Source organism: Aptenodytes patagonicus, chromosome 19 (genome assembly GCF_965638725.1).
Source record: "Aptenodytes patagonicus chromosome 19, bAptPat1.pri.cur, whole genome shotgun sequence".
In the NCBI taxonomy this organism is placed as follows: domain Eukaryota; kingdom Metazoa; phylum Chordata; class Aves; order Sphenisciformes; family Spheniscidae; genus Aptenodytes; species Aptenodytes patagonicus.
Window position 1 is genome coordinate 7,561,077 of NC_134967.1, and position 16,229 is coordinate 7,577,305.

At 38.3% G+C, this 16,229-nt stretch overlaps 2 protein-coding genes across 5 annotated transcripts in view; one reads left to right on the top strand and one right to left on the bottom strand.

Annotated features, from left to right (window-relative positions):
- Positions 1–6,545, top strand: part of PRKCZ (protein kinase C zeta) — a 71,525-nt gene extending 64,980 nt beyond the window's left edge. For all 3 annotated transcript variants that reach the window (XM_076356340.1, XM_076356338.1, XM_076356339.1), the window contains exons 18-19: positions 3,169–3,284; positions 6,039–6,545. In XM_076356340.1, the coding sequence (XP_076212455.1) occupies positions 3,169–3,284; positions 6,039–6,126 (204 nt within the window). In that variant the 3' untranslated portion in view covers positions 6,127–6,545. The remainder of the gene's footprint in view (positions 1–3,168; positions 3,285–6,038) is intronic.
- Positions 6,546–8,363: 1,818 nt separating this feature from the next.
- FAAP20 (FA core complex associated protein 20) lies at positions 8,364–15,148 on the bottom strand. Of its 2 annotated transcripts, none has more exons than XR_012996858.1 (4): positions 15,028–15,148; positions 13,167–13,210; positions 11,739–12,364; positions 8,364–10,331 (listed from the first exon to the last, which is right to left on the bottom strand). XR_012996858.1 is itself a non-coding variant. In XM_076356342.1 (4 exons), exons 1-4 carry the CDS (start codon positions 15,129–15,131, stop codon positions 10,259–10,261), a joined length of 951 nt encoding a protein of 316 aa, XP_076212457.1. In that variant the 5' UTR covers positions 15,132–15,148; the 3' UTR covers positions 8,364–10,258. The 2 variants fall into 2 exon arrangements, 1 of the variants encoding a protein (XP_076212457.1); XM_076356342.1 differs by having other exon boundaries at positions 13,063–13,210.
- Between the last annotated feature and the right edge of the window lie 1,081 nt (positions 15,149–16,229).

The following is a 16,229-nucleotide window of genomic DNA, read 5'->3' on the forward strand; positions in this document are numbered from 1 at the left end:
ACTAGTCTTGATTCCATTAAATCAAAAGAAGCCTCCATTTGAAAGGTTTAATGTAACTCCCTTCAAATGCTTATGTTACAGCAATAGTATTTTTAATATAATTGTGAAGGAAGAGGGACTTCCACACTGTACTATTCATTTGCCAGTTATGAACCAATAAGTTTTGAGCCGTTTCATCAGTTTTTGCTTATTTTGAAGGCAGGTAGATCTCAAAGATACTACATTCTGTTCTATGTGAAAATGAGCATCCTGGTAGATGAGACCAATTTAGTTCCCTAGTTGGGGAAGACAGAGGAATTCAGCTTTTATCTGTTCTGTCTCTCAAAAGCAGCTGTCTAATCAGGACACTTGGTTGGTAGTCAACACCTATGTTTCTTCAGTAGCCTGAAAAAAAAAAAACCCAGAGGTGGACATGTGATGATGGGAGAGGAGGCAGAGGAGATATAGGAAGTTGGATGCGAGAGAACTCTGGAAGTATTGCGGTCAGTATTGTGTAGGATTTGGGAAAGCTAAGGCCAGAACTCAGAGTTGCTTATTTCTAAAGTACTAATTCCAGTCCTATCCAGATGAGTGTCCAAAGTCATTGCAGTAGTTTCTTTAAAGAAATAGGTTTTCTCAGACCAAATGGCCATGCAATATTAAGTAAATCTAGAGTATTAAGGAAAACTTAATCAGTTGCTTGTAATTTTGGACTCGATGATCCTTATGGGTCCCTTCCAACTTGAGATATTCTATGATTCTATGAAGTTTTAATGTCAATTTGTAAGCTAATTTTAGATTTCAGTGTGTGACGTTTTCTTATTTAATGCTTAGTGAATATGATGATTCTTTACTTACTGAGCTAAAAAGATATCTTCATGGCCAGTTTGCCCATAAAGAGTATTGCCATACCTCTCATTAATACGTAGATGTGAGGATCTTGTATTTAGAATGAAAGGTACTATTAATTGTGTTTAGCTCTACTGTTTTTCTGTCATTGCTTACTGTAGGACACAGACATTTTGGTTTTCTTACTATTTCTAACCAGTGAGGCATTAGAAATACATAAAGGTACAGTTTACACTTTCTAAAACGTTACGCTTTTTCATACATAATTCTTCTCTAGCATTAATGCATTCCTTGTTACCTTTGTTATATTCCATCCCCGAATTACATATTTTTAGTATAAGGCATTACCTCAGCCTATTGACAGCTAAGGACATTAGTATTTGGTCAGTCATGTTTCCATGAAACATGCAGATGTTTGTAGAACAAACTTAACTAAAATCATACGTGTTAAGCAACATAATGTCTTTGAAATGCTGTGGATTTCTAGTTAGACTAAAAAGTGTTCGAAAAACTAGCTGTTCTGTTTGCGTGTTATCAGTGCAGTTCAGTTCACACTGTTTTTATTGTTTAAGTTCCTGTCTTTGATGTTAAGCAGTATTGTTTACCTATTACTGATTTTTCCAGAATATAATGCCTTGAAGTAGCTTGTTTGCTTGTATGAAGCAATTGAGCAGTAGCTATCACTTGGCTGTTGCATGGCCTGCTTAGTATGAAAAGAATGTTCCCCAGACTGTATGGACAGGAGAGAGGCAGCTAATGCTGATTTGCAACCAGTGAGTTTAAGCATCAATTGAAGTAATACGTTGCACTTGAGATTTTTTTTTTCTTCCCTCTTTATGAAGCAGAAGAGAGCTTTCTTTGGTTTGTTAGACAGTATTTATATTAGGGTACAGTGTGAAATTGCAAGGCACGGTGAAGAGGGTTCTGTTCACAAAAGTGAATAGTGTATAATTAATAACTTCAGGAAAAATGTGAGAAGTATAAATCCATTGGAATAATTCACAGAATTCTACAAGAGCTCCATGGGTTTATTGTAATTTAAGATACTTCATACTCTACAATATTTCAACTGGGACACTCACTAATATGATAGATGTAACATGTAGAAAACATAGTAGTAGTATTTGTCATTTGTGGTAGAAAGTGATTTAGCTGGCCATGCAAAATGGCAAAACATGATTATTGACTGGTTTTGATACCCTGGTTTCCAGTATATTGGCTGGATCAGTTGCTCAGGCTTCCACCAGCTTCCAAAAGTTAAAACTTATATCTGTGATTTTCCACTGGGCCTGGAACTGTGACTGCTTGAAAACAAGGTTAAAGTGGAGTTCTTCTTGCACCTTTTTTGGAACTGCCATGGGTAGTGATGTAAACAAATAATAACATTTAATCTGTCATCAGCTCCTGTATCACTCAAACCTGTGATAAAAGCGATCTAATAACTGGAAGATAGTAGGGATTTGCCTTAATCAGAAAACTATAGATAATGTTGAGCATGCTACTGGTATAGCAAATGAGAAAAGGTTCTCAATGACTACAACAGCATTATTTGAGTTTAAAAAAAAAAAAAATTTCCCCTGTTTTATTGACTATCCCTGGTAAGGAAGGTAAATATGGGTTTCCAGTTCCTGTAGCAGGAAATATTGTATGTAAATGTATTAATGGTTACATTTTAATTGCAGAATAAAATTCTGGGCTGCTTTAGCTATTTTGTTGATGAGCATGACTTGCTTTTAATGATTGCTTACCCATGTGGCTAGCGATTGATTGGGACATAAATATTGCTTACTTTTTTGTTCTCTGCTGGAATTAACATTAACAAATGAGTCTGGTTATGTTGATTTGACGTAATCTAAGAGGCTGCCTTTACAAGAGGCAACTTTAGAGGAGCTTATAAAAGGGAAGAAGGAGTTGTATTCTGGGAAAGCATCTTGGCTTGAATGGAAAGCTTCTGGAGTATGTTCTCAGTTTATAAACTGTTGAGCCAGATGTATATAGCAAAAATGTTTTTTCTTAATATATAGGCAAGAGACTTGGGAAACAGCTTTTTCCATGGTCCTAAAATTTTATTAATTTCTGATAACTTTTGAAGTTTTTCTATTTAAAATACAGCAATAGGATAAACAGGATAAGCATGTACCATTTAGTGTCAGAATCTACTAGTCTAATACAATCTGACATTAAGTTTTAAACATGTTTATATCTTCCACCAATATTAAACTCAACTATAGTGACTTTTCTGTGCATGTACTCTAGAGCCAATGTATGTTGCTGTTCTTAGGGGATTTTGTAAATATTCAATGTTTTAATTTTTCCCCTCCCCCATTTTTTTCTTCTTAGCTGGAAAAGAAGCAAGCAACCCCTCCATTTCAGCCTCAGATCACAGACGATTATGGTTTGGATAACTTTGATACACAGTTCACCAGCGAACCTGTGCAGCTAACCCCAGATGATGAGTATGTTTTTCTTTTTCCCCAAATACAATTGCGTATTAAGAAATTAATTTAGAAATGGCTTGAAAATTACTAAGAAGAGACTATGTACTTAGCATTAGAACATAGTCAAGTTAAAGTAAATCTGGAATTCTTTGTATCCTACATATCTTGCATGAGTTATCATACTACTTATATATTAGAAGACTGCCTAGTATTCTAATAGAAGTTCAGAATACAGTATTGATTTGCTGTTGAGCGTGTGCTTGGCACTGAAAGAAGAGATGGAAATTTGATTCCTGACTCGGGCAGTTTGCATTTCTGTACTCGGGAGAAACAATTGACGCACAACTCCTTGGGTCTCAGAATAAGCTTGAGATAGCAGGGAAATCTTACAGAAAGCTATTCTTTAAATGTGCTATGGAAAAGTTTTGCAGGAAGAAAAATTATGCTTTAATAAAGGAATTTGAAGGCTGAGGAGTGATTGCTGTACACGAAGGAAGAAAGTTTCTTCAGATACAAGGTGGTATATAAGACAACAAGCTATAGTTTTGGTAGTTAGATGGGAGACTTATCTTGCCCAAACTCTTTAAGAGAATAATTGTATGCAGTTTTGAGGATTTACTGAAGTGTAAAAATCTAAAATTGGAACTTGAACTTCCTTTGGAAAAACGAGGAAGCTCTATGCAATGGGAGAAAATGTCGGAGAAAAAACAGTCTTGTTGACTTCATTTGTCTGTGAAGCAGTGAGCATGTGTCTGATGAGAAATGTATTATCAGAGCTAAGGGGGGAGGGTGGGCCAAATGGCATCAGTGTGAGAATCGTAGTATCTAATTGCTGAGGAATGCAACAAGTTTGGGGAGGGTCCATTCTTCTTTTTCCAAGGTGCATTTTTCTTTCAAGGCTTGAGTGTGTGACACTAATGCCAGATGGCACTTAGAATACACCTTTTTAAGAACTTTAAAATATTGTTTCTCATTAGAGAGCATAGTAGCGTGTGTTTTGTTTTGAAATTTTTGTGCTATTCTATCAAAAATACAATGAAACTTTCTGCTGCTTATTTAGCACTTTGATACAGAAGTGAAACGAATCAAAGGAGATTTTGGGTTTATTAAAAATCTAAGACTCAGAATCCTGAAATCTGTGCAGCTAGCAGTTTTAGGTGAGCTTTACTGTAAGAATGCAGCAAAGATTTGCTTGCACGTTATACACTTACATTTTCCCAGTATATTTCATTTATTTATGTTCATTTTTCCTTATCTGACTAGATGCCCTCTGCTGAAAACTATAATGCGTTCTTTTCCAGATGTTTTCAGCCTATTGTCCTGTTCACTGGTTTCACATTTGAAAAAAAATGTATTTCATAAACTTCCAGCGCTTTGCATTCTTTACAATTTCTAACTGAAGTCTGTAGAGCTACTGATTGATGGTGTTCTAGAATGAATATTTGGGTCTAATCAGATGTTTAATAAAGCTGATTCTAAAGTATTGCTTTTGGAACCGGATTTTAATAATGGATTTATGATTTCTACTTTCTTAGATACCGTCTGAAGTACTGCGTGTAGTTGGATGCCATGTTGGCAAGCAGAGGCTGTTGCATACTATCCAAAGGCTTTCATAACTAAAGGCACAAGACTGTCACATTCCAGCCTATGTGCTTCTTGGTTTTCCTTCCTCTTTGTTGCTACACAACAAAGCTAAACTGCTCTGAAAAAAAGACAATACCATTTCAAAGCCTCTTTCATAAAGTGCCTGCTAATCCTAGGTCAACCCCCTGGATTAGCTAAGTTGGTTAGGGAATTTTTATTTGTACAAACAAATGTTATGTTGATTAAATTTGTGATTGCTAGTTACAGTGCTCATTTTTACAATCTGTTGAGTCTACTCTAGTGGCAATAAATTTACTGTTGCAGGGTCTGTCTTTTGCTGCATTCTTGGGTAGCAGGTGTTCATCCTCAAGTAATTACATATTTGGAGATTTTGCTTTGGATATTTGTGTGCCTAAGTGCTCAAGCTTGAATTTTTGTGAAAGTGTTGCCTATATATCATAGACCCATAGTTCACAACCTATTCTCTCTTTCTCAAGAGTCCAACACATATGAAGTGAATAGCTGAATGGAAACCAAAGTGTGAAGTGCTTCAGTTACTGTTTCTGTGTGACGCCAAAGAATTGCAAGGCACATTTGTGCTTTACAGGTTCTGCTTGACAACAAAATTACAAATACCAAGTGTATGCGCACCTATAGCGGGAAGCTTTATGAACAAAACATCTTAAAAGAAATTCTGTCTCTTTTATGTGTATCAATTTATAAGTCTGTCCTTGGATTTCCTGTGCATACAATGTGTTTTTTAAAAAGTATTAGCTTTGTGCTTGACTCTTTTGTAGTATTTATCTTACATATAACACTAGTAGCCCTTGCTGACAGCAAAATGTCTTTCTTATTTCTAAATTGGTATTCTAAAACAACAGTCATTTATTATATGCTTCTTTTGGTGCCCTGTAAGTATGCACGTCGCCTAACTGGAAGAGCAGAAGAAACTTTTTATCAGATGTTTCAAAATTTCCAGTCATATTGCTTTAGATATTGGGATAAAACATTAGTGTTAAGCATTTGTATGTTCAGAGACTTTTTTTTTCCCCATTTATTGTTGTTTCTGTACAACCTCATATACATACATTTCTGTAAGGTATTTTGTTATTATTTGAAGAAAAAGTACAGCAGCAAAAATAGTATTTGCAATTGATAAAACTGAAAATGCTGTTATTTGTTTTTCAGAGATATAATAAAGCGAATAGATCAGTCAGAATTTGAAGGATTCGAATATATTAATCCATTGTTGCTGTCAACAGAAGAAACGGTATGAAGGAATGACATCTTCGTTGTGGACAATGTGAATGACCTTTAAATTTATCCTTAACTACAGTATATGCATGCGAGGCTGGGGAACTGTTAAGATTTTGGATGGAGACCAATGATTAAAAAAAAAAAATTGCTGCTGAAAATCAAAGAAGAGAATAATGATTTTGGTGGGTGTCTTCTGCCACTTAGTGATTCTTAAGTTCTGGGCACTGACACAACTGGCTTCATTAATGAAGGAATTTGCATTTTGTGCCTGTTTCATGAAGGATTGAAACGTTCATTGCATCCCTGGAAAAGGAGATTCTGAACAACTTTGAGATCTACATACTTTCTACAAACATTTGATGCAATGAGCTACCAATTGAAGAATATTACAGTGTAACATCCTGAAGAATAAAATATATTACGGTGGTGTTGAAGCTTATTTTTGATGCCTTTTTTCACAAGTGGTACCTGTCTAAACGTCTCAGATATATTTAAAAGGAGTTGTGTTTTATTAGCAATCAAAACATAAATTTGGGTACAAGATTTAAGTGCCTAAATGGATAAACTGCATTGAAGAATTATTACATATTTGGAACGTTCTTAAACCTGGTAAGTTCTGCTTGTTAATATTAAGTAACCATTTACATATGAAACATACAGTTCACAGCTGCAGCCTAATGTACATTTGCATCTTTATAGAATTTGAAATGCAGAGTGACTCAGCAATATTAATTCTAAATTAGAATTTACAGTATCAATTTCAAAAGCTGTTGTTTTAAACTCCAAATTTACCAAAATGTTTAGATTGAAGAAAACTAAATTTGCACACAAAGGATTTCTGAAAATACTTAAGCAGTGCCTACACCTACAATGAAGTTGTGTTGTATATTAGATTTTTGAAAAGTATTTTTATCAACAATACAAATATTCAGAAATAGAGCAAAAGCGTAATAAAGCATAGCCTTAAAGTTTAAATAGTAAATCTAGAATAACCATAATATAAAATACACTTTCCTGATAAAGCACACCTCCTACTTATGATAAACTGTCTGCTTACAATTACTCAGTGTGTATTAATAACTAATCATTCTACATAAGAGAATGGGATGTTTTGGTAAAATGATTTGCATCAAAGTAGTAAATTTTTTTAATGGAAGAAAAATGAATACCTAAGAAATTGGATAAAGCAAAAGATAACTATCAAATCCCTTCTCGTGGAAACTGGGGGGGGGGGGGGGGGGGGCAGGGAAAGGCTATATTACATCAAAAAGGTTAACAATTTATCAGCTTGGAAAGGCTCATGTCACTACATTTGAGGATTAGTAAGTGTGCATTGCTATCTGAAACTTCAGATGCTTGTGAAGATTTACCTGCCTCTATAAGTAACAACAGCAGAGGCAGTGTTTCTTTTTGCTAAATTTTGGTTTAACTATATCGTGTGGGTTGTAGAGGTAGGAAAAAAATTACGTGGGAAGGAAAAAATGAGAAACCCTGTGCCATGACATCTCACCTAATTTGGTGTAAAATGCAGGATAAATTGCAACGCTTTCACTTTCTTTAACATACGGTTTTCTCAGGGTACAGCATTGCATTAGGTGCTGAACATGACATCTTTCGGATTCACATCCAAGTCATGAGGTGCTAGGACGAGACTGCCAAAACATTGTTTAAAATTTTCAATTAATCATTGGTTAACAATCTACATTTTTGTATCCCCTCATTAGCCACAATTATGCAGATCTGTGGTTATTTAGGTATATTAATCCCATTCAGATTTAAGTTGTGGGTTTCTCTCTGTTGGACTGTAGCTTTTCATATTAAGCAAGATGTGTTTTAATCAGCACTAAATAATTTAACCAGTAAGAAGTACTTGCCTCAAATGCCTCCTGGACTTTATATACTTTATTATCCACTAAAGGAAACATTTACCTTTTAAACGTAATCTGACATTTTTTAATTATTCGTTTTTTCCCTTCTCCCTGGCAATTACTTTATTTACCCTGAATAATTTTTTTCAGTGTGTTCAACTCCCCTGGTAATAAAGCTAATCAATAGTTATCAGAGTGACTGCAGGCAGCTCATGAATGGAAATATGACAGATTAAGCTGTCCTTTGACATGCCAGGGCATAGGACTTTAAAATGGAAATATTAGAAATGTGGGTTGGGGTGGTTTTTTTTTAACCTTTTTTCTAGGTTTCAGAACATTTTGGGAGGGAGGGAAGGAAGAACAGAAAGACACATTTGCTAAACAAACATTGTAAAGACTACTTGATTTTATTTAAAAATTTACAGGCATTTACAATGTTGCTGTGTTGCCAAATAGTTTGCTGGATACAAGTTTGGTTGCTCATGTGCAAGTGTTTGAATAATGTTCTGTTCATGATGAAGGGGAAATTTTTTATATAAAGTACTTGTTTTATAAATAAAAGAAAATGAAGGATGTAATTAAATGTGTGGTTTGGAAAAAAATCCTAATATATTACAAATGGATCTGGTAATGATATATAGTTGTCTTATTTGAAATAGTAAACGAAAATTCTAGCTAATTTAATGATTGTAAAACAGTAAATATGTTCTTGTAGTTTTGTATAATTAATTAGTTGGGATCTTTGCTGACCAGTTTTAATTGTGCAGAAGATGGTATACTAATCCATAACAGCTAAGATCATTTATATTCTTGCACATCTATTAAAGACTTTAATGAAAAAGTTAATAGACTGTTATTATTTATCAGTAAACTGAGCTATGTCCAACTTGCACTTTTTAAAGAGACCCCATTGTAAATTAAACCTATAGGATTCTTCCTGTATTTTGATACTGTGTTCTATGTTTATTCTGTATCTTTGGGTCGCACCTGAACTGTACACTTTTGAGGTCCAGGGCGGAGGTTTGCTGAGATAGAAAACCATTCAGATACTGAAGTTTGTTAATCTAGTTGCACTCCTCTGTATGTGAAGGCAGCTGTGATCAAAATAGCTGAAAGGGGCACAACTGTATTACTCTTGCATATAGCCCTTTGACAAGAAACTAATTTGAACTGTAAGGCCGTGACTGGAGACATGGTATACTGCATGAACAGGATACCCTGTTCAGGAAACAATTAACTGTACTTGGGGGAAATGAACGACCTATTCTAGTTTATTTCATCCCTTCCATTTGTTGTTACTAAACTATCACTAAATGTCATTTATTGTCATTCATGGAAAAGGTTGCTTTTCTCAAGCTTACAAAATGTTTACCTGCTACTACTAAGAAGTTACCAAAACAGTAGATGAATCTTCTGAATACCTTCTAGCCAAAACAAACTCTCAGGTGTTCTTTATTCTCAAACATTGGTGGTTTCTAAGGGAGAGGGTTGGAACTGATGCAAAAAGCAGCTGTTTTGGCTGACTGACTATATTGAACCTTGTGAAACCAGCAGGAGAAATGTTCTTTCTGGAGCCTAGTTAGTTGAGACTAGTCATGTTAATCAAGTGGATACTGACTTAGAACCCTACAAAGTAAGGTTATGAATTTAGCTGTGTTCTTTCAGAAAGATAAAAAAAACCAAATGCCCTTTATTTGGTCTGGGTTGCGTTTTCTTTTAACATAGATATACTCACAGAATCAACTGTACAGTCATATAAGTTCTTACTTAGATATTAAAATCATTAAAAATATTAAGCTTGAATGACTTTTTAATTAAGCTTATTTTCACAGATTACCTGTTTAGAAGAAAAAGTAAAAGGTCAGTAAACTTCTGGATTAGATTAAATAATAGTTATCTTTTGTTCAGCTGCTTTCTTCTACGCTTAGAGATTCGGAACTATGGTGCATCAGACAAAAACTGGTTCTTCAGGGATTTACAATAGTACATTTTTTTTTCAGAAGTACCCAGATTCCAGGAGTGCCAAGACTGATTTCCCTGGGGGTCTCTGGGACATCCTATAGCACCATTTTCAGAACTAGAACTACTTTACATGCATTTGAGAGGATTTAAAATAAAAAGACCCCAAACAGGCAGGTGGCACTTTGACCTTCTGTTGAGTTATTGGTTTGTGATCTTTAAGCAAGTTCGAAACAAGGACGTGCTTCCTTGACACATTTTTTTCTTTTCCTTTGAGAAAGGTTCATCCGTGGCCTTGTTCCTTCGCTCTTCATTCTTCTGGATTTACCACATTACATCATCTACACTTTCAGACAAGCACCTAGCAAGATGGCCATCAATATCCAGTTGTGACAGTCTGCAAATACAGAGAATTTGTTCAGTGAGAAACAAAGTCAAATCCTCTTATTTAGCCTATTCTTCACTCTCTCATTTCCTAAGCAATCACGGAATTGTTCTAGTAGTTTAATGGGTAAGTCATTCCTGTGCTCAGAAGCACTGCAATCTGCCACAAACTCTTGCAGTTGCTATTACCTGCTGCTAGATAGTTTGATAATGTCACTTACTAGAAGACAATGCTCACACTCCATATGCTCAGGACAAGTAATGAGGCTATTAATGAGGCATCACATTAGGCTATTGATACAGGATAGAAAACCATTACCTTATTCCACATCCAACTCCAACTTTGAGGATACAGGAAACGAGATTTCCGATAGAGGACGGATGCTTTCTCATGTCTGCTTTCAATTCCTTCTTTGGAGGGCTATTTTTGTGATTGTGACATGACCCTCCCCGCTGCCCATATTACAGTATTTTTTTGAAAAGTGGCTTTGATAAAAATTGAAACTAATCCTAATCAGCAGTTACCAGTAGCACAGAACTGAGTATGGAGACCTGAAGTATCTTTAGCCTTTCTGTCTAAATCTCTTGATACAATGACCACAATTTTGTAAATATTAAGTCATCCTTTTGTCTCCTTGTTCAGCCTCCAAACAAAAGAGAACAAAGTTGCAGCCAATAAATCTTGCAGTTAGAGGACCTGTTCAAAACCACGTTTTCAGCAGCTATGACAGCCTAAATACTATTAAGTGGTGTAATTTCAAGAAACAACATAATTCTTACTGTAGAGTAGATAATTCAATTGCTGGGAGGGAGGATTTTTTTTTTTTTTTAAATAAAGGTAGCCTGACAGCAATGGAGGACTGAAGTCTCATTTAGTTGTACTAATCGGGGCTTGCATAAGAAAAATCAGCTTCCTTCCATCTTGCCCAGACCTTGAAAGCTAAATCTAAACTTCAGAGCACAATTGCTCAGCCAAAGGCATCCAGGTACATACTGAACAGGTACCAACATAGCTGTTAACAGTAAAGTCTAGATCTTGAAGAGAAAGTGACAGGTATGAGATTAATCCATCTAGCTCTAAAGTTAGCTTAACTATCAAGAATGCTGCACTGGAATGGTTTTTGGATTATGATACAAATTTCACAAAAAAGTCTTTTCATGCTCAAGTATTTAAAAAAGTTAACTCTGTCTACACTAGCAAGGTTTACCAGAGAGCTCAAACTTAGCTTTCTTTTTGAAGCAGTATAATCTAGTAATCATGAACTTCTAAACAATTAGAAGTAGGAAATTCTGACGTTTAAAAAGTACTTTACAGTAGAAGTTTTGTTTATTTTCATAGTTTTGTATATAGAGAACACATCCAGAACCATTTTGAGTTTCGTATACTGTGAAGTTTCAAAAAAAAAACCAAAAAACTTACGTTCCACTAAAATGAATCAGACACATTGGGCAACTGTCAAGAGTTGACAATCCTTCACTCTGATTTTCAGTCTTCTCCTTGCAGCTTTCAGTTCCAGGTACGCTCACAAGAGGCAGCTTCTTTTCTGCAGGCGCATATCTGGCCTCACCAAATGAAATATTCCCTTGATGTGTTTGTATTTGAAGCTCTTTCCTATCATTTTCTTTTCTGTTTTCCCTGCTGTTCTGTACAGCCCCTCTGTAGTGCTGTTGAAAGCTAAAAGCTTTTCCAGAGCTTTGCGACAATGTTAAGTGGTGTGTAGAACTTCTGTGTTGAGTGAGTTTACGTGATTTAGGACTTGCATCCAGTTCTGAAATACCTTTTGTGTCATTGCCAACCATATTTTTGGCTTGATCTGTAATAGTTACACAGCATGTTTTCTCAGCTGTAGAAGGTAAACTTTTCAGTTTATCTGCTTGGCCCCGTCCTTTATGCAAATGGTTGATCTGGCTCTGTGTTAGCTGATGGGAGCTAAGATCCTTTGGGTTTAGACATTTTTCTTTGCAAAAAGATGGGAATGATACCCACTGAAAGTCTTTCATTCCAATTGTGAAGACTTGTTTTCGTAGACTGTCTTCCTCAGAACTCTATGACACACACATACACAATGTCTTCAAACAAATGCAGTTCAATTAATACATAAAACCAAGGCTGAACATATTACAAATACTGAGAAGGCTAAACTACATTGAAGAAAAGAACATATTATTTACATCCATCTCCAGCACTTGTAAAGCAATCAAGAACTTCCTGGAGTTTATGCAGTATGTGTCTTCCCTTAACGTGTAAATTGATACAATAGGGTACTCTTTTAATATGTCCCATAGAGACTAAAGATGAAAAAAACAACATACTGCTGTTCAGGGAAAAAAAATCTACTTTAGAAGGACTGTGGTTTTTGTGTCATCATATTGCTTAACACTTATCAGAGCAATGTAATGGTTGTTACTGTCTAATTAACCTCTTGTTACTGTTTGCCTTTTCCAGTTTCATTTGGGTAGGGAGATGCTAGTGCTTACGAGCAGTCAGTACGCTTACACAGGTTACCTCTTTTCAGCAAAATGTTCTAAAGAATTTGCCATACTGCAAAAAAAGCCCCTAGTAGTTATCCTTATACTACCTGCAACACAATGCTAAGTCACACCACTATATGTAGAGACTAAAGAGCTGAAAACCAACATCTATTTAAAAGCTATTTCAGATTGTTTCCCCTGTTATCATCATTCAGACTATCACTATTGTAAGCAGTACACAAAGTGCAGACAACAAGGATACAGCACGCTACCTTTCCAAAGAATTCTGGAAAACTGGGCACTGTTTGCCAATTTGTGCATTGTAAATCTTGACTGATGTCTTTCAGTAACAAAATCCATGGTTTTTCACACTCACTTAAGTCTTCTTTTTCAAACCAGGAACATCTGTCAGGCAACGTCCTGTAAAGAGAGAGACAGTCCAATAGTTTGAGGGTGGGAGAGAGGGAAGAAAATACTCTGCATTGCTATTAGTTTGCCTCTTAATTAACTTGATTTACTCCTGTAATGCTAATGTTTCAAAAAATGTAGCTATCCTTAACTGTGATTTATCAAAGCAGAAGTTTTAAAATTGAAACCTTCCAGTAGCTGACAGTGCATCAACTTCTTTCAGCCCAATTCAATGGCTAAGTGTGGTGACCCCTTTCCTTTTGTTAATGGCTAAGCACAAGGTAGGGATTTTATGATTGAAAATGCATATAACTTTTCCATTTGTACAACATAAAACTCCATTCTTACCTATTTTCTCGATTGAGTAGCACTATATGTGCTAAACCAAGAATAATATTTGATAATTTTGCCATGTCAAACCACAAAGAGGCATGTAAAAAGCATTTGTCAGTAGGTACAAGTATGCAAATGCAGATTTTTGAGTTTAAAAGAGATGCAAGATGGCCTGTGGAGGAAAAAAAGATTTAGCTGTTTATAATACTGTTTGTTTACCAAGGGAACCTCCATCTAGCCTACAGCAAGATTTTTCTAGATCACAGAGACACTATTTACCCTATAAACTAATTTTTAGTCTACCGTGACTTACATAACTAATACAGCTATCAAAAAAATTAACCAATTTTTTAAAAGAATGTCTAAAAGCCTTGCTTTCTACTTGTAACAAATGAGATGTAGGTATTTATTACTGTCTTCACTTCCAGGTGAACAGTTAAGTGTAGCCACTGTTTTTTCTTCTCAAATACCAAACTTGACACCTACTGAACACAGAAATCACTGAAGTGTTTGCACTGAGGATGCCAGTTGCATTGGTTCCCATGTATGCTTGGCCATTCCCATACTGCCATTTGAAATTACCTATTATCCTTCTGAACAACTTGATCTAATCCATCCTAGGAAGGCATTAGGAAGGTTTAACTATAAAGTAAGCATTAAAAGGTTCTTATACTAGTAATGCTGTATAAAGACAATTTCAAGAGAAGGACAGATTGTTAATGTCAGAATACTATTTCCAGCGTTCCTACTCCTTACTGATGCATTTTCTTGGGTCACTGTCCAGGAATGATGCTGCACTGAGAAGAAACTAGAGACAAGTCTTATGAGCCCTCAAAAAGCGGAGTGATCGGCCTTTCGAAGCCTGTTTTTGGAAGGGGCACAGCTGACGGCGTGCTTGCTCATCCTAACAGGCTGAAACAAGAACTGAACTGCTCACTGCCTCTTCACCCTGCCTTTCTTCAATCCTCCCTTACTCGAGGGCTGGAAAAAACAGGAATTGTTTCTGGTCTCCTGTGAGCCTTATCCTGAAGAAAGAAAACTTGATTTTCATACGTTAACATTTCTCATGGGCCCCATCCTTCCCGGTGCTATTCTGTGCCAAAGAACATGCAGCCTGGTGCACTTCGTTTTGCAGTTGGCTTCTCAATTTTTTAAAGGTACTACAGGTGGTGTTTTATGAAGTAGCCTTTAACACAACCAGCAACGTGCTAGAGGCACGACTACAAACACCTCAGGTCGCAGGTGTGTTTGAAGACCCAGCTGCATCTTTACGGCACGGGGGCCGACGGAGGGCAGGGCCGTCCCTTTTCTGAGTCGCCTGATCCAGGCGGGAGCGTCTGCGGCCCGACCCCGGCCCGGCTTGGGCGAGGCCCTCCGGCCTCCAGCGGCCGCCCGGGCCCCGGCGGGAAAGCGGAGGGCGGGAGGTCGGGGCGGCTGAGGCGGCGCTGCTCCCGGCCCCTCCGAGGGAGCCATTCCCCCACCCGGCCCGGACTCACTGGCGCCGCCGGGGGGACTCCCGGCCAGGGCTGGGCTCCCGGCTGCAGGCTGGCGGCGCCTTCCTGGGCTTCAGGCGCAGCTTGGCGGCTCCTTCCTGAGACATGGCTGAGGCGCGGGGCCCGCCCGGCCCGGCCCCCTCCTACAGCCCCGCTCTGGGCGGGCGGCGGGAGAGGGGCGGTGCTGCGCGCGCCTGGGCGGGGGCGGCGCCGCCGCCTCAGAGCTCCCCCTCGCCTGGCCGGCGGACGGCGCTGGCGTCCGCGGGCGGGCGGACTGGGCCGCCGGCTCTTGCTCTTCCTCCTCCTCCTGCTCTTCCTCCTCCTCCTGCTCTTCCTCCTCCTCCTCCTCCCGACTGGCCCGCTGCCAGGGCAGGGCCTCTGGGCGGGCCGGCCGCGGCGCCGCCAGCTCCCGCTCCGCCCTCGGAGCCGCCCTGACTGAACGGCGCGGGGGGAGGGCAGCGGACGGCCGCCAGCCGCGGCCTGAGGGGAAAACCCGCCCTTCTCTAGCCCCTCCGCTGCGGTCAGCGCCGCGCTGAGCTCGACGCGGCCTGTAGTACACTCAGCTGCTAGGTGCTTGTCGGCCTCGAAAGCCATCCTTTTCGTATTACCTTTATTCCTTAAACTTTATGTATTTGTAGTGTTTTGGCGTATGCGGGGCTTGGGTGTGGAGCGGCCGTTGTGGCAATGCAGCGTGCCCCGTTTGTGTAGGGTCACCGCGGTTTATTGGGTAGTCCTCAGGCTGGGCCAGCCAGTGAAGGCAGAATGTTCCGGGCTTTGGTGGAGTGGGACAAAATGGCAGTGGGCTCAGCTCTGCTCGTCATCACTCGACTGGCTTTTGTACTGATACCCAGGATCTGTTTCCTGCGGTGTCAGGCTGAAGCCATAGATTGTTAATCCAAATAGTCAAGTAGATTGGGAGTGCATCTCTGATCTAATTTCTCTTTCAGGAGAGAATCTGTTGAAGTGATGCAGTTTGTCTTTTTTGGCAGGAATGTCGCTGGGTGACTTGAAATAAAGCACTTGTTAGAGCGGAGCCATCACTGGTAGTTTTTGAAATGGATAGACGCACTAATCAGGCTGCAGCCTTTTCAAAAACAGACATAATAGAGAAATGATGATAGACTCTTCATAGTTCTCCAACAGTAGATAAAAGGATCAGAAAGTAACTGCTGATTAAATTGTTCAAAACTGATATGAGAATAATT

Excerpts from the sequence above, each read along its gene's own strand:
- FAAP20 (XM_076356342.1), bottom strand. The coding sequence starts at position 15,131 with ATGTCTCAGGAAGGAGCCGCCAAGCTGCGCCTGAAGCCCAGGAAGGCG. Across the intron at positions 13,211-15,027 it reads GAGTCCCCCCGGCGGCGCCA|GACGTTGCCTGACAGATGTT; the intron begins GTGAGTCCGGGC and ends CTCTCTTTACAG. Across the intron at positions 12,365-13,062 it reads TTCCAGAATTCTTTGGAAAG|AGTTCTGAGGAAGACAGTCT; the intron begins GTAGCGTGCTGT and ends TGTGTGTCATAG.